This window comes from Muntiacus reevesi, chromosome 5 (genome assembly GCF_963930625.1).
Source record: "Muntiacus reevesi chromosome 5, mMunRee1.1, whole genome shotgun sequence".
Taxonomy (NCBI): Eukaryota; Metazoa; Chordata; class Mammalia; order Artiodactyla; family Cervidae; genus Muntiacus; species Muntiacus reevesi.
This window is the reverse complement of record NC_089253.1, coordinates 125,206,348-125,234,045: the sequence shown is the minus strand read 5'-3', so window position 1 is coordinate 125,234,045 and position 27,698 is coordinate 125,206,348. Positions and strand designations below refer to the sequence as shown.

Genomic DNA, 27,698 nt, shown 5'->3' with positions numbered 1-27,698 from the left:
ATCAGTGTGGGATGCAGTCAGAGAAGGCTTCCTAGAGGAGGCAGCCCTGAGGCTGGGCCTTGAAGGGTGAATTGGAGTTGAATTCATATACGAGAAGGCATTGGGAAGAAGGGCAGACATAGGTGGGATTCAGCCTGGACCAGAGGGTGAGTAGCAGGGCATCAGAGCCAGGCTCCAAGTCTGCCTGTTGCTTGACACTGCCCTCCACGGTGGTCGATAACCAGGGTGGGCGGAGGGGAGACAGTCCTTCCCTGGGAGGCCGTTGGGTCACCGAGTCAGAGCTGGGCACCTCTGCCCACCATTGTGGAGTTCTGGCTTTATGCAGGTCCTGGCTGCCTGCTCAGAGGAGGAGGGGAGCCCCAGTGTCTGGCTGTGCAGGCCGGGCGCCCCCACCGAGGAGCGGAGGGCCGGTGTTCTAACCCGGGGTCAGGACACCTGGCAGGCATTCGGCAGACAGAACAAGGGGCCACAGCCCAGCGCCAGTCACCTTCCCTCCCAGGTCAGCAGCCCTCCAACCACGGTCCCCATCCTGGAGGCCTGAACACCCTGAGCAGCCAGCCCGTGAGGGGACCCACACCTTCCCAGCCAAGGAGAGCCCTGCCCTCCAGGGGGGCTCTTGCCTCAGCCTCGGGCCTTGGGGCCTCCCTGGCCCAGCCCCCACATCACATGACGGAAGGCTCAACCCCCATCACCGTGCCGGCCCAGGACGGATGCGTTCCCAGGAACTGGGGCACCCCACCCTCCAGCAGTCCTCCCTGAGACGCCAGGCCAGAGACACACGGGGACCGCGGCCCCGGCTCCACCCCCAGCCTTGTTTCCTGGGCCCCATCTTTCCCAACACAGGCTGACAGCAAACCTCTCTTCTGGGCCCCCACCCCTGACCTTGAGTGCTTGAGAAAATCCCCCAACCCCAAAGTTCAGAGAGCCCCCAGGCCAGGGAGGCTAGGCCAGGGCCCCGCAGAGTCCACAGAAATGTCTTAGGCCCTGGACAGCTGAGGCTGGGAGGAAGCGAGTGGGTCAGTCTGGGAGGGCTTCCTGGACGAGGTGTGAGCCAGCTGGGGCGCCCACGCTGGATCAGTGCGTCCACTGGCTGCTTTTCTCCTGTAGCAGAAGGCAGTCCACCCGCCCTGGAGGGCGGGACTGCCCAGGGCAGGGGGAGACGTGAGGACTTCTTGCCCACTGGTACCAGAGGCCCCCGAGGTATGTAGGGCAGAGACGGGGAAGGAGAGGGTCTCAGCTGTGACCCATCCCAAGGTCACAAGGACGGGAGCTTCCTGCAGGGGCAGGGAGGGGGACTGCTGGCCCCCCAGGCCCGGGGCTGCAGGGACCAGAGGGGAGGTGTGGCTGGGAGCTGCCCCGGGGCCTGGCTGCCGTTCCGGCGCAGCTGCGCCGTCTCTCACCACGGGCACCAGAGGTCACCGCTGTTGACAGCTGCACACATCTGCTCTGAGTCACGCACCCGTTCACTCTGCTCTCATTCACCAAGTATTCCCGAGAGCCCACTGTGCGCAAAGGGCCGCAGTGGGTTCTGGGAAAAGCTCATGGTCGGTACAGCAGCCGAGGGTGGATCCTCAGGAATCACAGACGGGTGAATGAAGGCTGCTGACGGGATGCCAGGAAATTATCACATCGGCTGCAGAAAAGTGCGTGGGGAGTCAGGAGAGGCGTGCAGAGGAGGGCCCGCGGCCACGGGAAGGGTTCGGGAACAGAGGGCCTAGTCCTCTCCCGAGGGCTTCCTGACCTTGATTCACAGCAGCCCCGCGCCCAGAGCCACGCAGGCCGCAGTCCCCGGAGTGGTCTAGGCCCCTCTCTCTTCCACAGGCCCGCTTCTGCTCCAGCGGCGACTCCCACGGCTTCAGCGCGTGCCCAGAGTCGGCCACTCCTCCCCGCCGCCCAGGCACCCACCCACCCCAAGCCACTGTATTCCCTCCCCTCAATTTTTGCAGCCCTGTCTGCCCGGGAGCCCAGCCCAGAAGCCATGGCACCCTCCCCAGGGGAGCTGCCCATGCGGGTCCACTGCCCCGAGCCTGCCGGGGCTCCACCTCACTGAGCCAGAGCTGAGTGGAGACCACCGCGGCTTCGTCACGTCCTGACCCTGACCCTGTCCTCCGCTCCATCAGATGCGCCTCTGATCCCTCAGTGCTCCAGACACACCAGGCACACCCTGTCCCGGGGCCTTTCATGGGCTGTTGCCACTGCCTGGAAATGTCTTCCCCAGACACCCAGAGACTGAGCCCTCTCTCTGGATCTTTCCTCAAACATGCCTCCTCAGCTCAGCCTCCCTGGGGCACCCAGTCACACACTCACCACCCGCCATCAGCTGCTTGACGCACCCCATCCCGAGTCTGTTCCTTCTACTCAGCACTTCTCAGTAGCTAGCCTCCGGCCTGTCGCCTGTTCCTCCTGTTTGACTGGCCATCCTAGGAGGACACGTTTCTGTCTGCCGTGTCCCCGGCCCATCCCAGCGCCTGTCAGGGCGGCCTTCAGAGGCACTGGGCAGGCGTGAGGGGCGGGGGCTGGCTGTCCATCGGCAGATGAGACTCCGCTCCGCGCCGTGCAGCCTCCAGCCTGCCCTCGGGTGTGTTCTGGACGCTCAGAAAGTCCCTGCTGAGAGGGACAGACATGGGGTGGGGTGACACAGCGGGGACAGGGGAAGAAGGACGCGGGCAACAGTGGCTGGAGGGCGTTCCACAAAGGCGGGGAGTTGGGAGGGGATGAGCCCAGCACAGGGATGGCAGGGCCCCTGAAAGGCTGGGCTGGCCCCCCAGGTCCCGCAACGGTGGGCGCAGGAGTCGGCAGAACGCCCCCTCTGCTCGCCCACAGCCCACGAGGAGCTGAGTGTGGACTCACCGGCCCGCTCCCATGCCCGAGTCCCTCTTCTCCCAAGGTCACCCTTCAAGGTCAGTCAGGTGGGAGCATCCTAGCCCCCTTCCCAGCAGGGACCCCCTCTCAGACTGAGGGGCAGGGCCTGTGGCTCCCAGTTACCGGTGGGGGACGGAGCATCACACCGCGTGCCTGTCCCTGGCTGGGTGCCTGTGTCTCCATTCTTCAAATTGCTCTACGGTAGCGGTCAGCAGATGCGTCAGCCCACTCCCCCCACCCTCACTGCAGAGACTGCCATGCCGTGGCAGATAGGAGGGAGAGGATGAGCAGTCTGGGGGCCTGGAGACAGATGGGGGGGGGGCATCATGATTGCAAATCAGCCTCCTTTCCACATCCCCTCTGGAGCCAGGGAAGGGCCCAGTTCCCTCCACCGGCCTCCGCGCCGTCCGCACCCACTCCCGCCCAGCTGGGCCTCCGCCTCCCCGCACAGCCCCTCGCCGTGGCCCCTTTGTGGCCCTGCCCGCTGCTCATCCTGTCGAGTGGGCAGAGGCTGGGAGGGCCCCAGGCTGGCGCTGGGGTGCGTGACGGGTCAGGAGCCTCTCTTTTTAGGAACTACTCGAAGAAGCAATCTGCATGTATTGGCTTTATCGACTGATGCTGGAATGGCTGTTGCCACGGCAGCGAGCGCTCCCACTGCAGTGGAGGATGATGGGAAACTCAGGGGCTGTGAAAGGAATAGGGAGCGCAGAGGGAGGGAGCGTCTGTAAATTCCAGGACGATGGTTTAAAGAGACCTCCCCAAGGCCACGGCGAGACCCTTCAGAGAAGGACGGGGAAGGGGGGCGGGTGGACAGCCTCATGGCGTCAGCACTGAATCGGCCCAGGAGACGATGCAGAAGTGTTTTCCGTCTTGTAGATTGACAGGTGGTGCTTCACACAGAGGGAGGGGGAGGCGGGCTCGTGTGTCCCTTCTGGAAAACACTCTCTTCTGGAAGAAGGTGAGATTTCAGGAGCTGATTATTGAGGGAAGGGAACTGACTTGGGGTCCGGGGCACATGACACCCCTTGAGAGGAGACACAGGGGAATAGAGAGAGGGCAGGGACCAGGCTGAAACGCAGGAGCTGATGAGCGAGTGAGGGCAGCAAGGAAGGGGCAGGGGGCACCAACCAGGAGGGCAGGGGTGGAGCAGCTCCCGAGACCAGGCGGGGAGGAGGGGACCCGCAGACGGGGTGCAGAGGGCCAGCCTCTGTCCACAGCGGCACCCAGGCTGGGACGGGCCACAGCGCCAGCCCGCCCGGTCTGCCTCGGAGGAGACGGAGTCCAGGTGCAGGAGAACACAGGGCAGCAGGCAGTCACCTGGGGCACCAGGGAACAGAGTCCCCAGGTTCTCGAGCTGCTGGTTTTAGGGACGGTGAGACCCCCTCATGACCGAATTCGCTGTGTCGTGTGCAGGCTAGAGGAGACCTCTGGGTGGGGCTGGGGACTTGGGAAGCCGTTGCGATTTCAGGAGGAGTGGTAGGCTTGTCACCCAGACCTTTGGCGCCTACGGTGGGACTGGCTCCCGTCCTCCAGCTGGGAGGGTCTGGGCTTGAGCAGCGTGTCTCCCGTGTGCCCAGGCGGGGGGCAGAACTTCCGACCAGCCTCCTCCTCTGCGCAGGCCCCGAGGCCCGTCTGCACAGTGGCCTCTGCCTCGGGACCATCTGGTGAACTTGCACCCACTCTGCCCCCCACCCCGCTGCTGGGCACCCCCTCCTCCGGCTCCCTGCCCCCCTGGTCTGATTCCTTCCCTGCTTTCGCCGATCCTACTGCAGGAAGCTTCCGAGGGGTCCTTCACGTGTTCTCCCACCTGCCACACCCACTCACATGCATGGGGGACCGCCTAAGTAGGCGCTGGAGCTCGGGGTCACAGCAGTAGGGTGATGTGGGGCCTGCCCCCGGGTTCAGAGCCCCCTCGGTCCCCCTGGAAAGAGCACTGCGCACCTCTGTCCGCCCGTGCGGGACACGCCGCTGGGCCTGGGTGCTGTTTCCCAGGAACAGGAGCAGCCTAGTCCAAGTCTCGTTTGTTATTCTGCGGGTTCTGCCAGACACTGAGCTCCCTGAGGGCAGCACTGCCATCTTTCTCTGATTCTCCAAGTCCCAGTCAAGGGTCCACGTCTCTCAGCAAACGCCCTTCTGCCTGAGGCGTCTGTGCTCAGTCTGTGGCCAGCGCATCCACGCCGCCACAGTCCTTGGACCTGCAGGCTTTACGTGTCTCAGTCAGGCCCCGGGACCCTGCCAGCACCCAGGAGTCATGCAGGGAGCAGGCCCCGAGCACTGCACTCGAGCCTCCAAACCCATGTCACCATCTGGTCCACCAAGGTGCAGGGAGTCAAGCTCCATCTGAGCGCGGGGAAGCTGGCGTGGGGGGCGGCGGACAGACACGTACACAGATGCCTCTGGCACAGGCAATCGGTGCCTCGCTAGCTGAGCTGAGCTGAGCGAGGGCCAGGAGAGTGGGGGCAGCAGGAGCCTCAGAGTCTGAGGGCGCCTGGGGCTGCAGAGACGGAGGGTGGGGATGGGGTGGCTCCCCGGGACCCACCCCCTTCCTCCCGTCCCTCTCACTCCTGCCTGAGGACTGTTTGCTCAGGCAACTTGGTCCTGACCAGGGAGGCTGCGCAGTGTCGCATCTCTTGAGGGCCAGTCCTCGCTGGGGCCAGGCCCATCAACCCTCAGTCTCCATCCCTCCACACCCCCCTCTTCCTTAGGCGGGTGGGGGCGGCTAGGAAAACATCTTTTTATTGGCCTTGCAGCCCCCACCACTGCTCCAGCATGCGAGGGGCCAGGGCCGACCCCTCCTGGTGCCCTGGGCTTGATGGAGCACATCCCAGGTCCAGTCCCTTTATCTCTGAGGCCGGTACTATAGTCCCCGGAGAGATGCCAGAGATCCAGGGGCTGCAGTGACTTTGACAAGGTCACGCAGTCAGACCCAGACGTCAAGGGCAGCCCCCTTCTCCAGCGCCCGGAGGCCCCTCCCCAGTCCACGAGGCCAGCCTCTCCAAGCCGGCCCGGCCCCGTCGTCCGGAGGCGTCCCCACCTCAGGAGGGCAGCCTTGAGCCTCGCAGAGGATGGGAGATGGGGCGGGAGTGTCCCAGACGTGGGGGCGGGGAACCGGCGCCCCGACAAGGCTTCTCCACCCGTCCCAGCGTCTCCCCCAGGCCCGCTCAGCCCACTGTCCCTCCGAGTCCCGAGCCGCCCAGCCTTAGTCCCCTTTACCTGCACCCCCCGCCGCCCCTGCCCCCCGGGCGCGGCAGGGGACCACTGTGCCCCAGATCCTGCCCGCCCTGCGCCGAAAGCGAGGAGAAAACCGGGTCGAATCCCTCATCCCCACACCCCTCCGCCGCTGGATCTCGGCTGCAGACACCACCCCCTCCCGAGCCAGAAATAGACTCTCGCGCCCAGCTCCGCGCGCGCGCACAGCCCTCCCCTCCGCCGCCCTCCTCCTCCTTCCTGCGCCCCGAGTCGCAGCCCGCAGCCTCCGCTCCCGCTGGCGTGCGGCTCACGGCCCGCGGGACCCACCGGCCGGGCAGGCAGGGGCCGGGGATCCGCGCCCGGCATCCCGAGCGCCGGCGAGCTTCTGGGCGTGTGTTCCTCTTTGATCGATTTAAAATTTTTAATTTGTCTTTCCCCCGCCCCGCCCCTTTCCCCCCGACCCCGCCCCATCGCTCCCCGCTTCTCCCCTTCCCCACCGCCTGCCTCGCGTTTCTTCCCCCGCGCCTCGGCTCCCTCCCCCTTCCTCCGCGTTTTCTTCCGTCCTTTCCCTCCCCCCGCCCCTCCCCCGCTCCCCCACCCCCCGCCCCCGGTGCCTGCAGACGCCCGGATCGTCCATGCGCTCCTCGCGGGCAGAATGCTGGGCGGCAGCGTCAAGAGCGCGCAGCCCGAGGTGGAGCTGAGCGGCGGCGGCGGCGGCGAGGGCGCGGACGAGCCTCGGGGCGCGGGCCGGAAGGCGGCGGCGGACGGCAGAGCCATGCTGCCCAAACGCGCCAAGGCGCCCAGCGGCGGCGGCACGGCCAAGGCCGGCGCGGCGGAGCTCAAGGTCTTCAAGTCCGGCAGCGTGGACGGCCGAGTCCCCGGCGGGCCGCCCGCCTCCAACCTGCGCAAGCAGAAGTCGCTCACCAACCTCTCGTTCCTCACGGACTCGGAGAAGAAGATGCAGTTGTACGAGCCCGAGTGGAGCGACGACATGGCCAAGGCGCCCAGGGGCTCGGGCAAGGGCGGCCCCAAGGGCCGCGAGGCGCCGCTCATGTCCAAGACGCTGTCCAAGTCCGAGCACTCGCTCTTCCAGGCCAAGGGCGGCCCGGCGGGCGGCGCCAAGACCCCTCTGGCTCCGCTCGCGCCCAGCCTGGGGAAGCCAAGCCGGATCCCGCGCGGCCCCTACGCCGAGGTCAAGCCGCTCAGCAAAGCTCCCGAGGCGGCCGTGAGCGACGACGCCAAGTCGGACGACGAGCTGCTCTCCAGCAAGGCCAAGGCGCAGAAGGGCTCCGGGCCCGCGCCCCCCGCCAAGGGCCAGGAGGAGCGCGCCTTCCTCAAGGTGGACCCCGAGCTCGTGGTGACCGTGCTGGGAGACCTGGAGCAGCTGCTCTTCAGCCAGGTGCTGGGTGAGTCCTGCGTCCCGCCCCACCCCAGTCGTTCCCCTCGCGCTGCCGGGAAAGGTGTGGGGGGAGCGAGCCTCACTCCGCTGCCCCCTCCCCGCTGCGGGGCTCTGCGGACCCCGGGCGGGCTATGCAGGGACGCTGTGCCCAGATGTGCCCGAACTGGCCCACCCCCAGATGCATGTGGCCGAAGTGCGCCTCGGTAGGTATGGATGTTCCCGGGCCAGAGCCCCGGCTCGGTGCTGGCCCGTCGGAGGTGAGGCTGGACAATGAGGTGCCGGGCTTAGCTTCTCAGAGATAGAGCCCATCAGCTTCCTGGAATCTTAAAGCCTGCCTAGCGTCCTCATTCGGCAAAATCTGGGGGCTGGTGGAGACCACAGCCACGTCGTGGTCTGTTCTGGGTTGGAGCGCATCGCCGGGGTAGAGGCCAGCTGTGGGGGGGACAGAGGTGAGCGCTGTTTGGCCGCGGAGCAGTGCCGAGGCTCCGCTTCCTCTGCGGATCCCCGGGGGGAGCGCGCGTCGGATTTCCCGGGTGTGGGTGTTCTGGCAGGGAGACGCTCCTGGGGCCTGGGGGCCGGAGGGCAGCCAGCTGCGCGCATCTGGACGCGCGTCTTACACCTCGGCCCGGCTGTGGCCCGCGCCCCCACCCCACCCCCGGTGTGCAGCGCGGGGGAGAGGTCTGGGGGTCGCGCGGAGACTCCCCGCTGACCGGCAGGCCTTATCCTCCCGGCTAACGGGGGCCGGGCGGGCGGGGAGGAGGAACAAAGCTCCCTGGCGGAGGAGGCGCGGAGAGCTGCTCCATTGTTCTGCGGCCTGAGGAGCCTGAGCGGCAAACCCAGAGCAGGCCCGGGGCTGCGCCGGCTCTCGCGACGCGGCGCCCTGGGAGAGAGGCACCCGCGAGGCGCGGGGCAAGGCGGTGCCCCCGGGGGCCCGCGCGGTCGTGCCCGGGAGGACAGCGGCGAGGCCCGGGGCCGACGGCCGCCCGCGCTCCGCAGACTCGCTGTAGTGGCGGCGGGGATGTGGGTCCCCCGGGCCGAGGGACCCGGCTTCCCAGGTCCCCAGGAGCGGCCAGCTCCGCCGGGGGCTGCGGAGGGGCGTGTCCGTGCGCGCGCGGGGCGGGGCCGGCGGGCTGCGGCCCTCGTGATGGACAGGCCGCGGCGGGGCGCGTGGGCCCGGGCGGGCGGGGGCTCGGCCGGCGGCCCGGGGCAGCCGCGCTGCGAGGACTGGTTGGCCGTGACCTTCCTGGGACCCCGAGGGCCCTGCCGGGCCGGGTTGACGGACCCCGGCAGGGCGGGTTTGGATTCAGGGGCTTGCGGAGGAGGCCGTATGCGGGCTCTGCAGTGGGTGGGGGCTGGACACCCGCAAAGCCCGGGGCCTGAAGGCCTGGCCTCCGCGGGGACCCGAGCGGATGCGGGTGGGGGGCGGAAGTCGAGGGGCCGCCTCATCCCCTACCCCGTGCCGAGCGCTGCCCCCAAAGAGCTTACAGCCTAAAGGGGCGACACGGATGATCAAGGAGAAGAACAAGTAATTCTGTGGAGAAAATGGGGCTGCAGGAGCGGGCCTGGGAGGTGAAGACCTGCCTCGGCCCCTCGGTCAAGGGGCTGTTGAGTTGTGACTGAGCCAGAGGAGGCGCAGGGCTGAGGCGGGTGGGGTGGAGCAGGGGAAGGTGTGGCCTGTCTGGGGGAGGGGAGGGACAGGCGAGCAGAGGGCACGCCCCCTTTCAAGGTCAGGGCTTCCCAGGCCTGCAAGTCCCCTAACTGCCCAGGACCGGGCTGCCTGGCTGAGGCCCTTCTCAAGAGACAGTGACCACAGAGACCCTGACAGGCAGTTCTGGAGCTGGCGGGGGAGGGGCGGGGCGGGGATGGGGGGGCGCTGAGCTGTGGCCCCTCATACCCCCGCACCTGCCTGTCTCAGAGAGGAGGGCGGTCGGGAGGTGGAGGCTCAGAGCCTGGCCAGGGATTGCGGGAGCCTCGTGCAATCACCCTGAGTCCGTGGTGGGAAGCGGAATCTGCGGATCCCCGAGTTGCAGGTCTGCGTGGGAAGCCTAATGGAAGGAAGGGGGTCGGCAGGTGAAGAGGGGCCTGGCCAAGCTGTGCGCTGGGCACGGGCCCCCAGACTCGTCCTGATGACCCCATGGCAGAGCTGGTGCGGGAGAGGGGTGGACACTGGCAAACGTCCTGGACTGACCGCAGGTGGGGCTGATGGGCGGATGGCCCCAGGAGGGCAGGGCATTGAAGAGGGAATGGGGGCGTGGGAGGAGCCCGTGACCCCGGGCAGAGCCCCTGTTGTGAGTGGGGTGGGAGGACCCCAGAGCCCTCAGAGGTGCCTGTGTCGTCAGGCCCCTCCCTGGAGAGGAGGGTGGCGCCTCCAGATGGTGGTGAGAGACACAGGTTCCACACCTGTGAGCTCAGCGTCAGGACACGCCTACCCTGGGACCACCCCAGCCCGTTCCTTGGGGGAGGCAGGGAGGCAGCCCCACATGAGAGCCTTTCTGGAACGAAAGAGAATGAAAGCTGATCACGGCTTCCCAGAAGTCAGCTGGGGCCCAGATGGTCCAGGCGGGCGCCCTGCCCTTCCCTTGCTCTGGGAGCTGCCAAAGAACGAGGGTCCCACTGGGAAGGCCTGGAAACTTGGAAGGCAGGGGGGTGAGCGTCCGGAGGAAAGGGGCCCAGCTTAGGGCTCAGATGCCGTTGGGCCCTGGGGGGCAGTCCACCGCAGGCAACTCCAGGGTCCACACCTCCCAGGTGAAGGTCACAGCTGGCCTGGGGTGGGGCTGGAGTCTGCAGCCTGCCGCCCTGTGCAGACGTCCTGAGATCCGGGGCCTTCTCTGCAGCTCAGGTGCCCCACTTGGGAAGGGGGCTCCCCTAAGTGTCAGGACCGGGGAGGGGTGCATATTGAGGCGAGCAGAGCTTGACGATGCCCCCCTGCCCCGAAGCCTGAGAGAGGGACCCAGGCGGCTGGGTTCCTGCTCCCACCTCCTCAGAAAGCGTCTGGACCCACGTGAGGGGTTGCCATGACAACAGCTAGGCCCTTGGAGGTGTTGGCCAAGCAGAGCAGGGGAAGGAAGTCAGGAAATTATCTGTCTCTGAGCCAGTGGGTTGATGTGGGGTGTTTCAGGGGGCGGGGCTTACTCTAGAGGCTGCATTCAGGGATCCGTGAATAGGGGGAGGGAACCGCCTTCTCCAGCGGTGCTTTTCCTTTTTGTTCAGCACACTGGGTGGGTGGAGAGTTCTGCGGAGTCCTCCCAGCTCTGATGCCGGGGCAGAAGGGCTGTGTGTGCAAGCTCGCCCACACTCACGTGCCCGCGACTCCACACACAGGGCTGCGGTGCCGGAGCCTCCCCAGGGAAGGGGGGGAGCCGATACTCCCAGGCTCATAGAGCCCCGGGGAGCCCCGCGTAGTCAGGGGCAGCAGGCGGGACCCTTCCTCCAGGTTCACTCCTCCTGGGTCCTGCCCCTGCCCTTTGGGCCTCCCCGCTCCAGCTGCTGTAGGCCCTGCTCTGCAGCTGAGAGCAGCGGATGGGCCGAGGAGGGCTCCTGGCCACTCCTCTGACCTGAGGACAAGCACACGTGGAGGGTCGTGTCCGGAGCTCCTGGCAGGAGACAGTGGTGGTCAGAGTGTCCACCCCTAGGCCCAGGCTCCCCGGGTGAGGGCCCGAGGTGGAGCAGGATCAGGTCGCCTGGTGTCACAGCTGCTTTCTCACTGCTGGCCCGTGTACCCTCCCTAGCTGACATGCACTGCGGCGCAGCTGGCTGGTCCCCCCTGCCGCCAGCACCAGAGGCTTTCTCTCCTGCAGAGCCCACCCTCACCCTACCCTGGTGCCCCCTCCACGCACACACCTGCGGCTCACAGCCTCTGGCGTCCGGGACTGGGGGTGCACTGTGTAAGGGGGCTCCAGGGAGAGCCGGTCCTGGGTTGACCAGGCTCATCCCTGCTGTTCTGCAACCCCTCCCCTCATGGCGGGAGGAAAGAGCCCCTGCCTCCCTCCGTGGGACTCAGAACACACAGTGAAGGTTGTCTGGTGGAGCCACTCACCTAAAGTCGAAATTACTCCCTCATAGCATCGCAAGCAGGTGGGTGTTCTGTTTACACACTCCCAGTGACAGAGGGCTCACTACCTCATTTTCCTGGAAAGCACTCATTGTTAGAAAGGCTGCTGAGCTGATTTTCTGTCTCTGGAGAACCTCCACCGGCATGGAGGGCACAGACCGCCCCCACTCCGGATCCTCATGAGTCAGGCAGATCACTTTTCAGATGCCTGTCCACATCTCCTCCCATCTTTTTTCCCTTCCCTGTCTTTTCTTTTGGAGTGAGACTTGCAGAGGTGGGGCCAAGCTGTTCCCCCTGATTCCTGGGCCCCAAGGAGCCCAGCTCCTGCCTGGACCCCCACCTCCTTGTAACATCTGCAGCCCAGCACCTGGCTGACCTGGGGTCCATCCCACAACGTCCTCTTCGGCCTGGAGGCCTGTGCTGGCCAGCCAGGGGGAGATGGATCCCGCATGCTTCCCACTTGTGCTGGCCAACCTCGTCCCCCCGCATCTGCATTATCCGGGTGTGTCCGATGTCCCCATGTCCCTGTCCACATGGGAAGGCAGGGGGGCCGGACACAGCTCCCTGGCCCAAACGGGCAGGCGCTGCTCCAGCACAGAAGCCCCTGGAAGGCTGGGTCAGCCCTTGTGGGGCTCCCACACCTTCCCTCACTGTGGCTCCTGGGGACCTGGCCCTCAGAGAGAGGGAGCCAGAGCCCCCGGCCCAGCGCCACCTCCTGAGTAGCAGGTGCAGGGCCAGGCCAGGAGGACGCCCCGGGGATGGCGTCTGTGCCCAGGCTGTGTCCGGGGCAGCTGCAGCCTGCATGCCCGGAGGACCGGTGGGCCCGGCTCTCATCTCTGACGGGCACCTGTGCCTATGGCTGGAGAAGGGGGAGGTAAGGGGGTGGCAGGGGGAGCACGTGCAGGGTCCCCTCCTGCTGAGGCAGGAGCGTGCAGGCTCCGTCGCAGGAGTGCTCTGGCCTCACCTGAGGGCTCTGGCTCCAGCAGTGTCCAGGCTCTCCCGCCTGCCCTGCATGTTTGCCACTGGGCTCTTCTCCAGCTCCGCCCAGCCAGAGTGCTGCTGGGCGTGGCTCGAGCCCTCCTCACGGATCTATTTTCAACTCCCTGATGATAGGTTCAGGGCTGCAGTGGGTGGGACCACACAGTTTTCTAATCTAAGCCTGGACTGACCGCCTGGGTACGTGACCCTGTGCCTCGGGCATGCAGACCTGGGGTGTGCGCCCAGGGTGCCTAGGTTGGTCCCTGGGGAAGGCGGGTTGTCTGGAGGGGGTCCAGTAGGGGTGCTGCCTTTGGTGGTGATCGGCTGAAAAGTGCTGGTGTTTTCTGGGAGAGTCAGACTATCAGCTGTGACCCTGGCTTGTGAGGCGAGGTGGTGAGAGTTGAGAGGGCAAGCCAGGCAAGTGCGGGGAGGAACTGGTGTCCGGACATGAGCCCCAGGGCATGGTGGGGCTGGGAGGCTGGGGGTGCAGAGGGTGGCGGGTCATGTGCACACAAACGCCTGCACACTCAGCCTCCAGCAGTGGCATGCAGACCGGAGGTATGTGTATGCATGCATGCCCATGGACTGGCCAGGCTTGAAAGGGTCTGAAACATGACCAGATAGACCCCTACCTGGAGACCGCATTGAGGCTCACCGGTCCCTCTCCCAGAAAAGCCCCATGAGGCTGTTTATCTAGGACCCAGGCTCCCTCTGTCCTTGGTGACCCGCTGAGCAGGTCTTCGGGGGATGCTGGCAGCCCCGTGGGAAGCCTGGCTTCTCTGGGCAGGACTCCTCACCTGACATGGGGCACAGGCTCTGACATCTCGGGCTGGGGTCTGACCCGCCATGGGAATCAACAGGCCCAGAGAAAGCCACGGCCTGCTGATGGCCGGCCCCCACGGGTCACATGGGGTGTAAGGGTCTTGTTCCTTAGGGTTAATAGGTCACTCTGTGTCCAGTGACCCTGTGCTTACAACTGGGCGAATGCCGACCCTAAACAGTGGGTCACCCTCCTGAGCGCAGGGCCAGGGCCTGACCTTGACTCCTGCAGTGCCAGCTGCCAGGAACCTCAGGAAGTTCCCCTCCCTGTGGGGTAAGCGTGACTCCTCTGCGTCCAGGGCTGCTTCTGCGGTCGTGGCTCGTTCGCTCTCCGCTACCCGTGTATGGGTGAGCCGACAGGAGGCCCCTCTCACCCCTGCGGGGAGCAGGCGGGCAGGGTGACCTGGAGCCTGTCAGTGTGCGGGGCAGGCGTGGTGTCTGGGCGCGAGGGGACACCGTGGATGAGCAACCTTGGAAAGAAGGTCGGATCCTGGCAGCAGAGATGAGAGGGACTGGGCGCAGGAGGAGGAGAGGATGGGGGCTTCCTTGGGGCTCCGTCCGGCCGGGGGAAGTGGAAAAGGACACGGGTGGGCAGGTGGGGGGCGCCCTGCGGCGACCACGACAGGCCCCGGGCAGGCCCTTGGAGGGGGTGGTCGGGGCTCGCCCCCCACAAGCCCCTGCTGGCATCCCGAGCCTGGCGTCAGTCCGGGAGAGGTTGCTGAGTGGGGACCAGGCGGCCCAGGCCTCCCGACTTCCATGCCTGTGTGCTGAGCGAAGGCACCCTTTGCAGCCCCTGCCGTGTCTAGGGCGGGGGGGGGGGGGGGCAGCGACAGCTCTGAGGAGGCCCAAGGGGTCAGTACTGCCCCCCAGTCCCCACAGAGCCCCGACCCACAGCCCCACCAAAGCCAAGCGGGACCACACAGGGCAGCGCCAGCACCCCCACCGGTGGGAACGGCAGAGGTGCCCTGACGCAGAGCCCCGCTGGCATGAAGAGAGACCCGCGCGTAGGGCGGGCCACCCATCTTGGCTGCAGCCTACCTGCTGCATCCCGAAGACTTCCTGAAGGAGCTGGAAGTTGGGATAAAGGAATCCATGAGCACTGGGCATGAGGGGCCAAGGTATTCCAACCGCCCAGCGCTGCTTGGGTGGGGTGGGAGGGCTAAATCAGAGCTGACAGTCCTCGGGGGCCCCACCTGCTTGGAGTCCCTGACGTGGTGCGGGGTCCTGGGGACGGTGGGGGGTCAGGTCTGCACTGCACGTCTTCCCCACCCTCTGTTCTTCAGGGGGCCACCCGACTGGTCCACGTCTGTGCCTCGGGTGTTGCCATGGGTTCCGCGGTCCCAGGAGCTGGGTGTCTAGCTTTGTCCTGGGGCTTGGGTTTCGCAGGAGGCCTAGGGTTCAGGGTCACTCGGCAAGTTTGAACTGAGCTGGACGCGGCCGCACAGTCTGGACTGCAGGCTTAGGGCCCCGAGCCCATTGGTGGTAATCCGTTCTATCCGGATCCTCGCGGATGTCCCTGCCTCTGGTCGCTGTCCCGCCCAAGCAGCAGACAGACGGGCGGTCGTGGGGCAGCTGTGGCTACAACACCCAGGGCTGCCAGCGGGCTTCTGGGGAGGGGGCTCCTCCATGGACCGGAAGATCATGGCCGTGATGGGGAGGACCGGGCCTGCCGGGAGGAAGTGGGCAGGGCCCCACAGTCAACCTGGGGTGAGCTGTCCCCCCCGGGCCCTGCGCCCGTGGGCCCTGGACCCGTCTGCTGTAGCTGTGGAGCGGGGATATGCCCTGTCAGCCTCAGCCTCCCCTGTGGCCAGAGCAGGGTCAGACTTGCCCACCCGCCGCTCCGCAGGAAGGGCGCGCTCTGGGTTGGGCTGCAGGAACAGCCCCATCTGCCTCTCAGGGCCCAACTCCCTCTTCTCTCCCTGCATCACTCCCCCTCGGCCAGTTCCCCTGATTTTAGATCACTGTGTCTGCAAGATGCGGGAGAGGGGTGAGGGAGCTTTAGCTGCATGGAGGATATTTGGGGGGGGGATGTTAGCTTCATGGAGGATCCAGGGGATGTCATCTTCATGAAGAATCTGAGGATGTTAGCTTCATGGAGGATCTGGGGGGGACGTTGGCTTCATGGAGGATCTGAGGATGTTAGCTTCATGGAGGATCTGGGGGGGACGTTGGGTTCATGGAGGATCTGAGGATGTTAGCTTCATGGAGGATCTGGGCGATGTTGGCTTCATGGAGGATCTGGGGGATGTCAGCTTCATGGAGGATCTGGGGGGGACATTGGCTTCATGGAGGATCTGGGGGATGTCAGCTTCATGGAGGATCTGGGGGGTGTCAGCTTCATGGAGGATCTGGGGGGGACGTTGGCTTCATGGAGGATCTGAGGATGTTAGCTTCATGGAGGATCTGGGGACGTTGGCTTCATAGAGGATCTGAGGATGTTAGCTTCATGGAGGATCTGGGCGACATTGGCTTCATGGAGGATCTGGGGAATGTCAGCTTCATGGAGGATCTGGGGGGGACGTTGGCTTCATGGAGGATCTGGGGGGGACGTTGGCTTCATGGAGGATCTGGGGGGGACGTTGGCTTCATGGAGGATCTGAGGATGTTAGCTTCATGGAGGATCTGGGCGACGTTGGCTTCGTGGAGGATCTGGGGAATGTCAGCTTCATGGAGGATCTGGGGGTGACGTTAGCTTCGTGTAGGATCTGAGGGGTGTTAGCTTCGTAGAAGGAGAAGGCAGTGGCACCCCACTCCAGTACTCTTGCCTGGAAAATCCCGTGGACGGAGGAGCCCGATAGGCTGCAGTCCATGGGGTCGCTGAGAGTCAGACAAAACTGAGTGACTTCACTTTCATACATTGGAGAAGGAAATGGCAACCCACTCCAGTATTCTTGCCTGGAGAATCCCAGGGACGGGGCAGCCTGGTGGGCTGCCGTCTATGGGGTCACACAGAGTCGGACACAACTGACGTGACTTAGCAGCAGCAGCAGCTTCGTAGAAAAGCCAGGGTTGTAGTAACGTCTGTCATTCATCATGTGGCACGTAGCAGGCACAGTGCTGAGCGTGGTGTTGATTCATCTAACTGTCATTAACTGTCAGCCTGGTGAGTTAGGTGCTGCTTTTATCCTCATTTCACTGATGAGGAAGCTGAGAGGTTGAGTAACTTCCCCAGAGCCGCCCAACCAGGAGAGGAGCAACCTGGGTACTCTGCCAGGCAGAGGGGCTCGAGCAGCCTCTGTAACCGCGATGCTCCTGCGCCTCCTGCAGGCCTGCAGGCCCTCTGGGCGGCCCTCACACCCTGACTCTGAGCGGTGGGGTCCACTCCGAGGTCTCCCGTGGCAGCCAGGTGGTGCAGGCCACCGAGCACGGCCCCTGGAGCCCCTGGTCCCCACTGCCACGCTGCGGACAGCGTGCGGGGCCTGTGTCCACGCCACCTCCCTGCGCTCTGGTCCCAGCCGAGCTGTGGCCCCATGAGAGTAGCAGGGGCTATCCTCGGCTGGAGCCTCGTGTCTGGGACCCAGGCTGCCTGGTGTAACAGAAGAGCACGAGCTTGGGGCCGTGCAGAGGGGCCAGGCGTGGTCCTTACCTGCTGGCCGCCCTTGCCCCCCGAACCCATCCCTCATGTGTAGGGCGGGGCGAGGGCCGGGATTAAAGAGAGCTGTGAGCTCAGGGCCTCTGGCAGCCCCGGCGACCACAGAGTCAGTTCTGTTGCTGCCTTCCCCTGCAGGCCCCAGACCCTGGCTCCTCGCCCTGGTCCCTGATGGTGGCTCCCAGGGGCAGTCGGTGATCCAACCGCGTCACTCGTGGGGCGGCATCAGTTCAGCCCAGGAAGCCTAGTTCAGACTCTGGCATCTGGAGCCACCCTGCGGGAGGGGACTCAGCTCTTGAGGTCTTTCAGGGCTGGGAGCCGCCAGCGGGGTTTCTGAGAGGAGGGGCGTCTTCTCCTGCCCAGTGTTCTGCCACACACATCTGGCTCCTCACCTCCCGAAGGCAGACCTGGCCTTGTGCCCCTGGCCCACCTGGCAGGACATGATGCCCATGGCTCTGATCTGTCCCAGGATCAGAAAGGATGTGCAGTCTCCAGAAGTCAGCTTCGCCAAGTTTTTAAGGTCATTCATCAGCCAGTGGCTGTTAGACTTTGGTAAAAAGAAAACAGCAGAAGCAGCATGTTAAGGGCCTGGAGGTCAGCGGGGCAGAAGGGGTGCCTCGTGGCCAGGCTCGTCCCCTGTGCCTGGACTTTGGCTCTGGCCTGGGGCTTGTCCGCATCGGGGAGGAGCTGGCAGTACCCTCATTTCTGGGAGGGTGGGGACTCAGGCCCGACTGCAAGCTTTGTTCTGCTTTGGTGCCTCTACCGCCCAGGTCCTCTGGGACAGTCCTGCCCGATTCCCAGGGCCGCCTTCAGCCAACGACCACTCTGGTGGTCCTTGAAATGTCCTGCAGGACTGATGCGTGGAGTCGCCCCACTGGCTGATTATCACTCAACTGGGAGGACGTCTGGGCAGGAATGAGGCCAAGAGGTCCTGGCTTGTCCCTCGTCTCGGAGGACGGGTGACGCGGTGATGCTGACCCAGCACTGGGTGCACGCGTCAGCCTGGGGCCCTGGTGTTGGGGCCAGCGGTGGGGGCCACTGGCCTGGTGTTGGGTGTGATGGCCCGTGGGAGTGGGAAGGGCTTTGCCTGATGACACAGGCTGCCTCTGAGCCAGAGCAACCCAGGCGGCAGGGACTGGATTCCAGCCACTTTCTCACACTCTCACAGAGATGGGGTTTCCTGCTGAAGCCGCGTCTCTGACTCAGAGTTCCCAGCTTCTCAGCGCGAGCTGTCTGCAGCAGCGCTGTGCATTGCCCCACTCTTGGTAGATCCTGGGAGGAAGGACACAGAGCAGCCTGGTCAGACCCCACAGGCTGCGGGGCGGACACCCCAAGTTCAGATCCTGCCTCTGGGTTAATCGGCCTTGAGGCCCGTCAGCCCTCCTGAGCTTCGGCTTCCTCACCTGTTCGGCAGGTCAGATCACCTTGCCAGCCACCGCCAGGATGAAGTGAGATCTTTACTAATCTGTGTCTGCCTAGCTGGTGCACATCTGGCTCCCCCCTGCCCCCTGCATCTGTGTGGGTCTTCGGGAAGGAGGCCCTGTCCTCGGGGAGCCCCAGATGGATACAGTCCAGAGCCCTTTGTCCTCAGACCCCTGAGTTCTGGGCCTTAGAGAGCCCCCAGCCTCCCCCCAGCAGAGCGCCCCTGCTCTCCGTGGTGTGTCCTTGGAGCCTGCCTCTGCTGCTCCGGCTCACCCTGGCCGTGCCCCCAGGTGACCCGGCCCTGTCCGTGAGCTCTGGAGGCTTCTCCCCAGGGCGCTCCCTCTCCAGACACCAGCACCCTCTGGCAGTATTTCTTCCTCCCACGCCTTGTTTCTCCCCCGCACTCTTCCTCCCCTGCACGCTCCCAGACTCCTGCTTTGCAGACCTCAGGGAGCCCGGGTCGGCCTCCTGGGTGCCGGCCGTGCTCCCTGCACCTCCAGCACCCTCCCTCCTGCAGCTGGTGGGGGTCCCCCCGCTAGGCCTCGGAGGCCTGTGCCGGGGCTGGTGAGGCCTCTCGGTAGTCCGTCCCCACCCGTCACAGCGCCTGTGCAGCACCACCTCTCAGAGGCCTCCTCTCCTCCAGCCCCAGCTCCTCGAAGGAAAGGGCAGGGGCCGCAGGCCGGCAGGGGTACTGTCGCAGTGGCCGCCTCCCGGGCTGACTGGTGAGGGGGCCGGAGGAGCCCTGGGGCGGAGCTCAGACTCCACCTCCCCTCCGCTGTCTCCCTGTCCGTGATGCAAGATCCTTGTTAAGAGGCCAGACCGGCCCCGCCTCCTGCTCCAGCGCCGGAAGCCCTGCCCCCAGCAGGTGTGGATTTTCTGCATCTCCTCACGTCCGCAGATGTACTCGGTCCTCAGTGACTCGCGCCAGGCTGAACTTCCCAGGAGCCCTTCCTTCCACCGAGGGCAGCTTTCCTGGAGGCCTGGGGAGAGCGGTGTTACTAGCCTGGTGTCAGGTCCCTTTGCAGCTGGGGTCTACGTCCCCACCCAGAACTCTCCTGGGAGGCCACCTATCAAAGGAGAGCCCTGTTTGGGTGGGGGTCCGAGGCTGGAGCCGAGGAAGGAGCTCCAGATCCCACCTTCTCGCTTGGACGACTTCCCCGCCTATTGGCGCCGCTCCCTGGCCCCCCCTCCTCCTCCATTCCTGCCTCCTCACCCGACAGCTGGAAGGGGACTGTCCCCACACGCACTCTCATCTTGCTTCCCTCCTTACCAAAAAAAAAAAAAAACCCCACTTATCTGGAGCCGCTCTGGGAGCAGAAACATGAGTCTGGAAGAGAAGACAGACTGGGTGGGGCTGCCGTGGGGGTGGCCCAGAGCGGTCCTGTCTCCAGGGTTGATTGAGGGCTGCTGCTCTGATCCCTGAGCCCAGGAGGGGCAGGGGAGCAGGCCTGATGTCCCATCCAGGCCCGACCTGGGGCCCCAGACGTCCCGGCTTGCCAACTGCACTGATTCTGGAGGAGGAAGCACGTCGTGGTCTTTGGGGCCACAGTGGTGCACGAAGCAGATCCTCCTTTCTCTTTGTGGGTGTGAGCTGGAGGTGGGCGGCGACTTGCGCACGTGGTCACAGAAGGGCGTTCTCGCATCACACTGGTCAGGGCTGGGCAGGAGGAGGCCAGGGGGCCTTGGCTGGTCCTGGGGGAAGGGCCCCCCGGACCAGGCCTGCAGTAGTCGGCCAGGCTGGGGCGGTGTGTGCAGCGGGTCCGAGATGGAGCGTGTCAGGGTGTGGGGGGAAGAGAAGCTCATGGGGGAAGGGAGAGCACGAGGCGGGGCCTGGCAGGGCCTGGTTAGGGTTGGGATTCCGAATTTCATCCCCAAGTCCAGTGGGAAGTCGGGGAAAGTGGGGGGACTGACGCCAGGTTTGTGTTGTTCAGAAGGGACTCCAGTTATTGTGGGCTTCAGCCAGAGGAGGCAGGTGCCCAAGCGCTAAGGTTCCCGCCGAAGCCTCTGGGCAACTCTGCAGCAGCCTGGGGCCGGACTGGGGGTGGGGGCAGCAAGTGGGACCCCCAAACCCCACAGAAGGACACCGAGAAAGCTGGGGTGTCATTTTGCCTGGACACTGAGTTTCTTAAATGTAAAACAGGTGCACCTAAGAATAACATCTTGTTGTTGTTGTTTATAATGGCTTATTTAAGATGGTGAGCTTGTCTCAACTGGCCTGAGGACGTCTGTGATTCATACAAACCGGCCTCTGGAGGGGGGGCGGTGGGTGTCCTGAGCTGGGGACATGTGGCCCCAGCGGTGGAGGTGTGGTCATGTTGACGAGGATAGAGATGTTGGTGGTCCTGCTTCTGGTGGTGTGGGGATTCGGGGGGTGGTAGTAACCAGCCATCCCACACACGTGAGCCAGGACCTGGTGGTGCTGGCAGTCTCTGCCCCAGACGGGCTGGGTTACTCGGGCTGAAGGTGACCCGCAGAGAGCCCCCCTTCCCCGCTCCCTTAGGCATCGCGTGTCCCTGAGCCCAGGGCCCAGCCATGTGATGGGGGGTGTTCCCCGGCCTTGGGGACTTGGCCGTCTCTCCGATGTAGCCAAGTACTCAGTCTTCGTGTCCCCCTCACTCTGCCCATTCTGCCCCCTGTCCGTACCCTCCTCCAAGACCCTGAATGGGGGCACTCCACACGTACCCTGGGGAACTGCCTTCAAAGCTGACACCCCCTCACCACCCTCTCCCCTGCCCCATCCGCGTCTGCCGCTCTGCAGACCTGAGCAGCTTTGGCTGGACTCTGGGGCCAGCTGTTACTCTGTGAACCTGGTCAAGGCCCGCAAGCTCCTGGATCCTGAGTTTTCTCAGCTCTTGTAAACAGAGGGTGATGTTTTCCCTTTTTAGCTCAGACCTCTGTTGGGGGACGCAGGCAAGACCATCGAGGAAGGAGGGGATGTGGGTGCAGGCCCCATGTGAGCCCACCATGGGGTCAGCAGACCTGCCCCAGAGGGGCCTTCGTCTGCCAGTTCCCCGGTGGACCCCGGCTGTCAGCTCTGGTGATAACCTCAGACAGTCTTGTGGGAGTAGTTCTCAAAGGAGGCTTTCTCTGCTCCACCAGGGACAGGCCGGCCCCCTGGGTGTGAAGCAGGAGGTGCAGGCTCTCCTTGAAGTCTGGGTCCTCCCTTTACTGCCCCCACCCCATCCCACTTTCTCCCAGACAGAACCAAGGACTCATTCACACAGAGGCTGTCAGCGCCCCAGAGCAGTGGATTTTCAAGTTTTTTTTTTTTTCTATCTTGACCCCATAGGGAATACATCTTCTAGCAAATGCATTGTGTGATTTGCTACATTTTGTTTGTTTGCTAGTCAAGAGCTTTTTGAAACAAGTCAAGAGGTTTCTGAAACAATACCAGGTCCAGTGCACTTAATGTTCTGTTATGTCAAATGTGCGTGCATGTTTTTCTTTAACTTTGAATTGCACTGAACTGACTTCATGACCCACAGATGAGTGGTAACTGCAGTTTGAAAGCCCTGCCCTTACAGTGTGTAGAAGGCTCTGGGAAGGGGTGTCAGGGCAGGACTTAACCCCAACTTGGGGAGCAGCATGTCCCTGCGCCCCTCGCTGCTCCTGGCGCCGTGTTATAGCAGATCAGTTCATCCTCACACCCACTCGCTGAGGTAGGTGTTGTGAGTGTCATCGCCCTGCCCTGGGTTCGGGCCAGGACAAGCTGCTAAGTGACGCGCGCTCAACAGTTGGGCTGTGCTGGTGCCAAGATGCCCTGGAAACAAGGTGGTCCCAGCCGGGGCCCACCGCCCACTCCCTGACTGTCAGAGCCAGGCCGGGGGCTTCCGAAGGGCAGGCCTGAGGCTCAAGCTGTGAGAACCCAGAGCAGACTGGGCGGCACCCACCTCTTAGCGGATGCGTGGGCTAGACTGTCCCCCGGCTGCATGGAGCGCTGGGGGTCTGGACTGCCCCCCAGCTGCGCAGAGCCCTGGGGTCCGTGTTAGGCCCGGAGCAGAGCTCTGCCCGCTGGCCGACAGACAAGCAGGACCTCCCTGCTGGAAAGAAAAGCCTGACTCCAGCCTTTAAAAATAATACTGCTGTTAATTTTAAACATAAGCTGTTACAGGCTAAAAAAATAAGTGAGCTTAACCACACACTTTCACTGTTTTTTAATGAGTTTATTGTTGTAGACTCTGTAAGGATGCAACAAATGTCTTGAGAATTTATTTCAGAGCACAGTACGTGTGTCCCTGTGTTCCGTGGGCAGCTTTTAAGATCTGAGCCCGGTGCTCCTGGCGTGTGGGCAGCGGCCCACAGATGGGCCTCGGCGGAGGAGCAGGAAGGGGGTGTTGGCGGAGGCACACGCTTGTCAGATGGCTCCCTGGGGAAGAGCTGCGGCAGAGGAGAGGGGGACAGGGGCTGAGAGCCTGGACCTCAGACCCGGGCCCAGAAAGCGTGAGGCCCCCACGGCCCCACCTCCCTTTTCCAGCTGGAGCATCAAGCTTCTGCCTGCCCCCATGCTCATCCCTGCCTCCTCAGAGTTCAAAGCCAGGAAACAGGCCTCCGGCCTCGCAGGCGGAAGGTCCCAGAGGAGAGACCTGTTAACAGGGCGCAGCTGTGCCCCGTGCAGGGCGCTCAGGGCGGCTGGACAGGGCCTGCCGCCCAGGGACCCGCCTGCGCAGAGGCCGCAACCCGAGGGAAGGCTGAGGAGTTGGCCTCCGAAGCCAGATGGGCTAGGGGAGGATCCCTGAAGGGGAGGGGCAGGGTCTGGGAGGACTGGCGGGGTGGGGAGAGGAGCCGGCGGGGGACCGCCCAGACCGCCATCCTCCTCTGTCCACCCTTCGCTGGGTTTCCTGTGAGCCTTGCTTGACAGATAAACGGAGGGCCCTTCTCAGCTGTGGAGCCAAGTTCAGTCGCCATGGTAACCCTCTGGTTGCTATGGAAACTTGTCAAAACCCAAAAGTACTTTGGGGGAGGGGTCTCAGTCACCAGCAGGGCCGCTGGTGGGAAGATGAGGGTCCCTCCCGGGGTCCTCCTTCAGGGACGCTTCTCTGGATGCGGACCGTGGTGGGTGGGTCTGGGGGCACCGGGGCTCCGCAGCCAGACCGCCCGTGTCTGGGGCGCGCCTCGCACCCTCCCCCACAGCCAGCCCTAAGTGCGGACACAGCCCTGGAGCTGCACGCTCCGTGCCCATCCGCGGCCCTGCCCCGCCTGCGCTCACAGCTGACGGTCACGGGCGGGTGGCCGGCCTGGCTCCGTGGTGCCACGCTGGAGGACCACTGTCTGGTTTCGCGGGCAGTCGGGAGCCAGGCACAGCCCGCTGCGTGGACAGCCCCCCAGACCCTGCCGCCACTCCCGTCTGGTCTCGGCCAGAGCCTCTGTGTTACCAGAGCACTTGTGTGTCTGGTCATTTCAGAGCAGAATGAGGTTGAAAACAAGGCAGGGGAATTTGAGGTGCTTCCAGGCCCCCAGAGACCCCACACCTCGCCTGCTTGTTTATCATCACAAGACTCACCTGCCGCCCCGTCCCCCCCGCCCCCAGCCTCTGGGGCTGGGGCTCCCCTGGGGTCCCGGGGCTTTGCTGCCCCATCGCCTCCCCGGCCGCCCTAAGTCCCCCTGGTCTAAAGCTGGATAGCAGGAGGGTCCGGGGAGAAATCACTCTCTGGCCTGGCTCGTAAGCTGTCCTTCCTGGTTTGAGGTATTTATTCCCCAACGGCCAGCTCGGGCTTCAGGCGCAGCGTGCGCCCCAGAAGGAGGCGAAGGCGGCAGTCCCCTTTGAGCCAGGGCTGAGGCCAGCCCGGGAGGCCTGAGGCCCTGCTCTGCAGACCACGGTGTCCCCGTCACTGCACACCCCCCCCCCCAACCGAAACTGCACCTCCCACAGCAAGCAGTGCCCGCAGCGCAGAGGGGCTTCCCGGGCACAGCCTCTGTGCCCGGTCCTCACGCGGAACCTCGAGGGCAGGAAGGATAGGAGCCCAGAGGCCAAGTGGGGCGGCTGCCCAGGCCCGTGCTCGGGACCCTGTGCGTGCAGCGGCTTGTTCGTCTAACCGTCAGTCTCTGGGATGCAACGTCCCCTGCCCCCATTGCACAGGCGAGGAGCTTGAGGCCAGAGAGGGTGGTCGCTCTGCTGCAGGATAGTGGCGTGGCCAGAACTGTCTCCTGGGGGGGCTTCCCGGTGACGTCAGCCTCCCTGGGAGGGAAGAGACAGGGAGCAAGGGCCTCAGTGGCGGTTGTGTTCAGCTTTCCCATTCCACCCAGCCCCCGACCAGAGAGGCTTTTTTGCAGAGCCCAGGCTCCTTTCACCCTGTGACTTCCCCTCACCACATGCGCCTCTGAGCCTGGGGACTCCCCTCCCAACCCCGGAGGAGGCCGTCCCTGCCGGCTGGAGGGTTGGCAGCCCCTCCTCTCCATCTGCTTCCTGCCTTGTGGGGGGGGCGGGGGGGGCTGCTGGGGAGACACTGGTCAGCCAGGCGCAGAAGGGAGGAAGTAGGCAGGTTGCTGGGGGCCTGGATGTCCCCCCACAGCAGAGCCGCAGGCAGGACGAGCAGGAGGCCAGCTGGGGGGAGAGAGAGAGGCTGCCCCAGGAGGGACAGGAAGCCCTCTCCTGCCTGGACCCGAGTCCCCGCCCCGAGCCCCCTTGCACTGGGAGCAGCGTCCTTCACCCCTTCAGTCAGAACCGCCGCTGGTGCTCGTGTGGAGCAGGCCAGGCACCAGGTCCCATTCTAAGCACTTGGCACAGATGAACTCTTCATAATAGACTCCAAGCTGGGATGGTTTTGTTCCCCTTCTGCCAGTGAGGCAACTGAGACAGAGAGGTTGGCTACCTTGCCTGGAGCTGGGAAGCGGTGGAAAAGGGTTTAGAACCAGCATCTGGGGCTGGGGCAGCAGGGGACACAGGCTCTGTGCTGTCGAGTGGACCATAACCTGCCTGCACGACTGGGGATTCTGTACGGAGACCGGGCTTCCCTGGCCCTTGTACTTGCTTCTCCGTCACTAACTAGTTAATTTTTAAAATATTTATTTGGTCACATGGGATCTTAGTTGCGGCATGTGGGACCTAGTTCCCTGTTTTCAGTTTAGTTCAGTCGCTCAGTCAGTCGTGTCCGACTCTTTGCGACCCCATGGACTGCAGCACACCAGGCCTCCCTGTCCATCACCAACTACTGGAGCTTGCTCAAACTCATGTCCATTGAGTCGGTGATGCCATCCAGCTATCTCATCCTCTGTCAACCCCTTCTCCTCCTGCCTTCAATCTTTCCCAGCATCAGGGTCTTTTCAGTGAGTCAGTTCTTTGCATCAGGTGGCCAAAGTATTGGAGTTTCAGCTTCAGCATCAGTCCTTCCAGTGAACACTCTGGAGTGATTTCCTTTAGGATGGACTGGTTGGATCTCCTTGCAGTCCAAGGGACTCTCAAGAGTCTTCTCCAACACCACAGTTCAAAAGCATCAATTCTTTGGCGCTCAGCTTTGTTTATAGTCCAACTCTCATATCCATACATGACCACTGGAAAAACCATAGCCTTGACTGCTGCTGCTAAGTCACTTCAGTCATGTCCAAAGCTGTGCGACCCCAAAGACGGCAGCCCACCAGGCTCCACCGTCCCTGGGATTTTTCAGGCAAGAACACTGGAGTGGGTTGCCATTTCCTTCTCCAATTCATGAAAGTGAAAACTGAAAGTGAAGTCGCTCAGTCATGTCCGACTCTTCCCAACCCCATGGACTGCAGCCTACCAGGCTCCTCCGTCCATGGGATTTTCCAGGCAAGAGTACTGGAGTGGGATAGCCTTGACTAGATGGACGTTTATTGGCAAAGTAGTATCTCTGCTTTTTAATATGTTGTCTAGGTTGGTCATAACTTTCCTTCCAAGGAGTAAGTGTCTTTTAATTTCATGGCTGCAGTCACCATCTGCAGTGATCTTGGAGCCCAAGAAAATAAAGTCTGACACTGTTTCCTTTGTTTTCCCATCTATTTGCCGTGAAGTGATGGGACCGAATGCCATGATCTTCGTTTTCTTAAATGTTGAGTTTCAAACCAACATTTTTACTCTCCTCTTTCACTTTCATCAAGAGGCTCTTTAGTTCTTCTTCTCTTTCTGCCATAAGGGTTATGCATATCTGAGGTTATTGATATTTCTCCCGGCAATCTTGATTCCAGCTTGTGCTTCATCCAGCCCAACATTTTCTTATAATCTACTCTGCATTTAAGTTAAATAAGCAGAATGACAATATACAACCTTGACGTACTCCTTTCCTGATTTGGAATCAGTCTGTTGTTCTATGTCCAGTTCTAACTGTTGTTTCTTGGCCTGCATACAGATTTCTCAGGAGGCAGGTCAAGTGGTCTGGTATTCCCATCTCTTTAAGGATTTTCCAATTTGTTCTGATCCACACAGTCAAAGACTTTGGCATAGTTGATAAAGCAGAAGTAGATATTTTTTTGGAACTCTTGTGCTTTTTCAATGATCCAACAGATGTTGGCAATTTGATCTCTGGTTCCTCTGCCTTTTCTAAATCCAGCTTGAACATCTGGAAGTTCACCGTTCACGTACTGTTGAAGCCCATCTCGGAGAATTCTGACCAGGGATCAGACCCAGGCACCCCGCGTCGGATGTCTTAGCCACCAGACTACCAGGGAGGCCCCTCTCCATCCCTGATTCGTATCACATGGACTCATGCTGTTTGTGCTCTGAGTTATGATCCAGGTCTACCTTTCTATTCTGTTGCTCAAATGGAATGTATTCTGTTGTGCCCTTTGCCCAGTGAGGCTTGGAGGTGCCATGTCTGGTCGTGGTCTTTGGGAACAGAGAAGGGAGGCGCGTGGGGGGTGTCTGTAGACTGGTGGCCGGACAGCCTTGGGGCTCCATGCCTCTTCCGTGCCCCCTCCCTGGCTCTGACCGCACCCTTGGCTCAGCCACTCAACAGTCTGGTTGCTTCTACCTGTGAAATACCCCCTGTTGTCTTAACTCACACCGTCAGCCCCTCATGGAAGCATCCTGGCTCCCCGTCTCCGGTTCGTCCCCAGCCCTGTTCTGGGAGTGCCCTCCTCGGGCACAGCTGGGACCCCACTGCTCCCCATGGGGAGTCCCCAAGGCTGCTGCAGGACAGCATTCTGATTTCTTATCCTGATGCCCGAGGCCTCCGCGGGCACACCTTCCTGCCCTCCTGGCTCCCCCTTTGTCTTCTCTGCCCAAGCCATCTGCCAGCATTTCCCTGAGGAAGTCGGGTGAGACTTGGTAATTGACTCTGCTGAAAAATACAAGACCCTTGGTTTTGTGCATCTAGGAAGTCCCGGCTGAACAGGGTTAGACGGGGTTCTCTATTGCAGGACTTCTCAGCACCTGTGTAGACTCACTGCAGCCTGGTGACTGCCCAGGAACAGGTATGTGGGTGCAGAGTCCCCGCATG

At 63.3% G+C, this 27,698-nt stretch overlaps 1 protein-coding gene across 3 annotated transcripts in view; it reads left to right on the top strand.

Annotated features, from left to right (window-relative positions):
- Positions 1 to 27,698, top strand: part of NAV1 (neuron navigator 1) — a 205,311-nt gene that overhangs the window by 73,610 nt on the left and 104,003 nt on the right. For 2 of the 3 annotated variants that reach the window (XM_065936376.1, XM_065936375.1), the window contains exon 4: positions 6,672 to 7,457. In XM_065936376.1, coding sequence (XP_065792448.1) covers positions 6,672 to 7,457 — 786 coding nt within the window. Of the gene's footprint in view, positions 1 to 6,671; positions 7,458 to 12,665; positions 12,735 to 27,698 lie in introns of those variants that run through there. The other variant, XM_065936377.1, reaches the window with a different exon arrangement.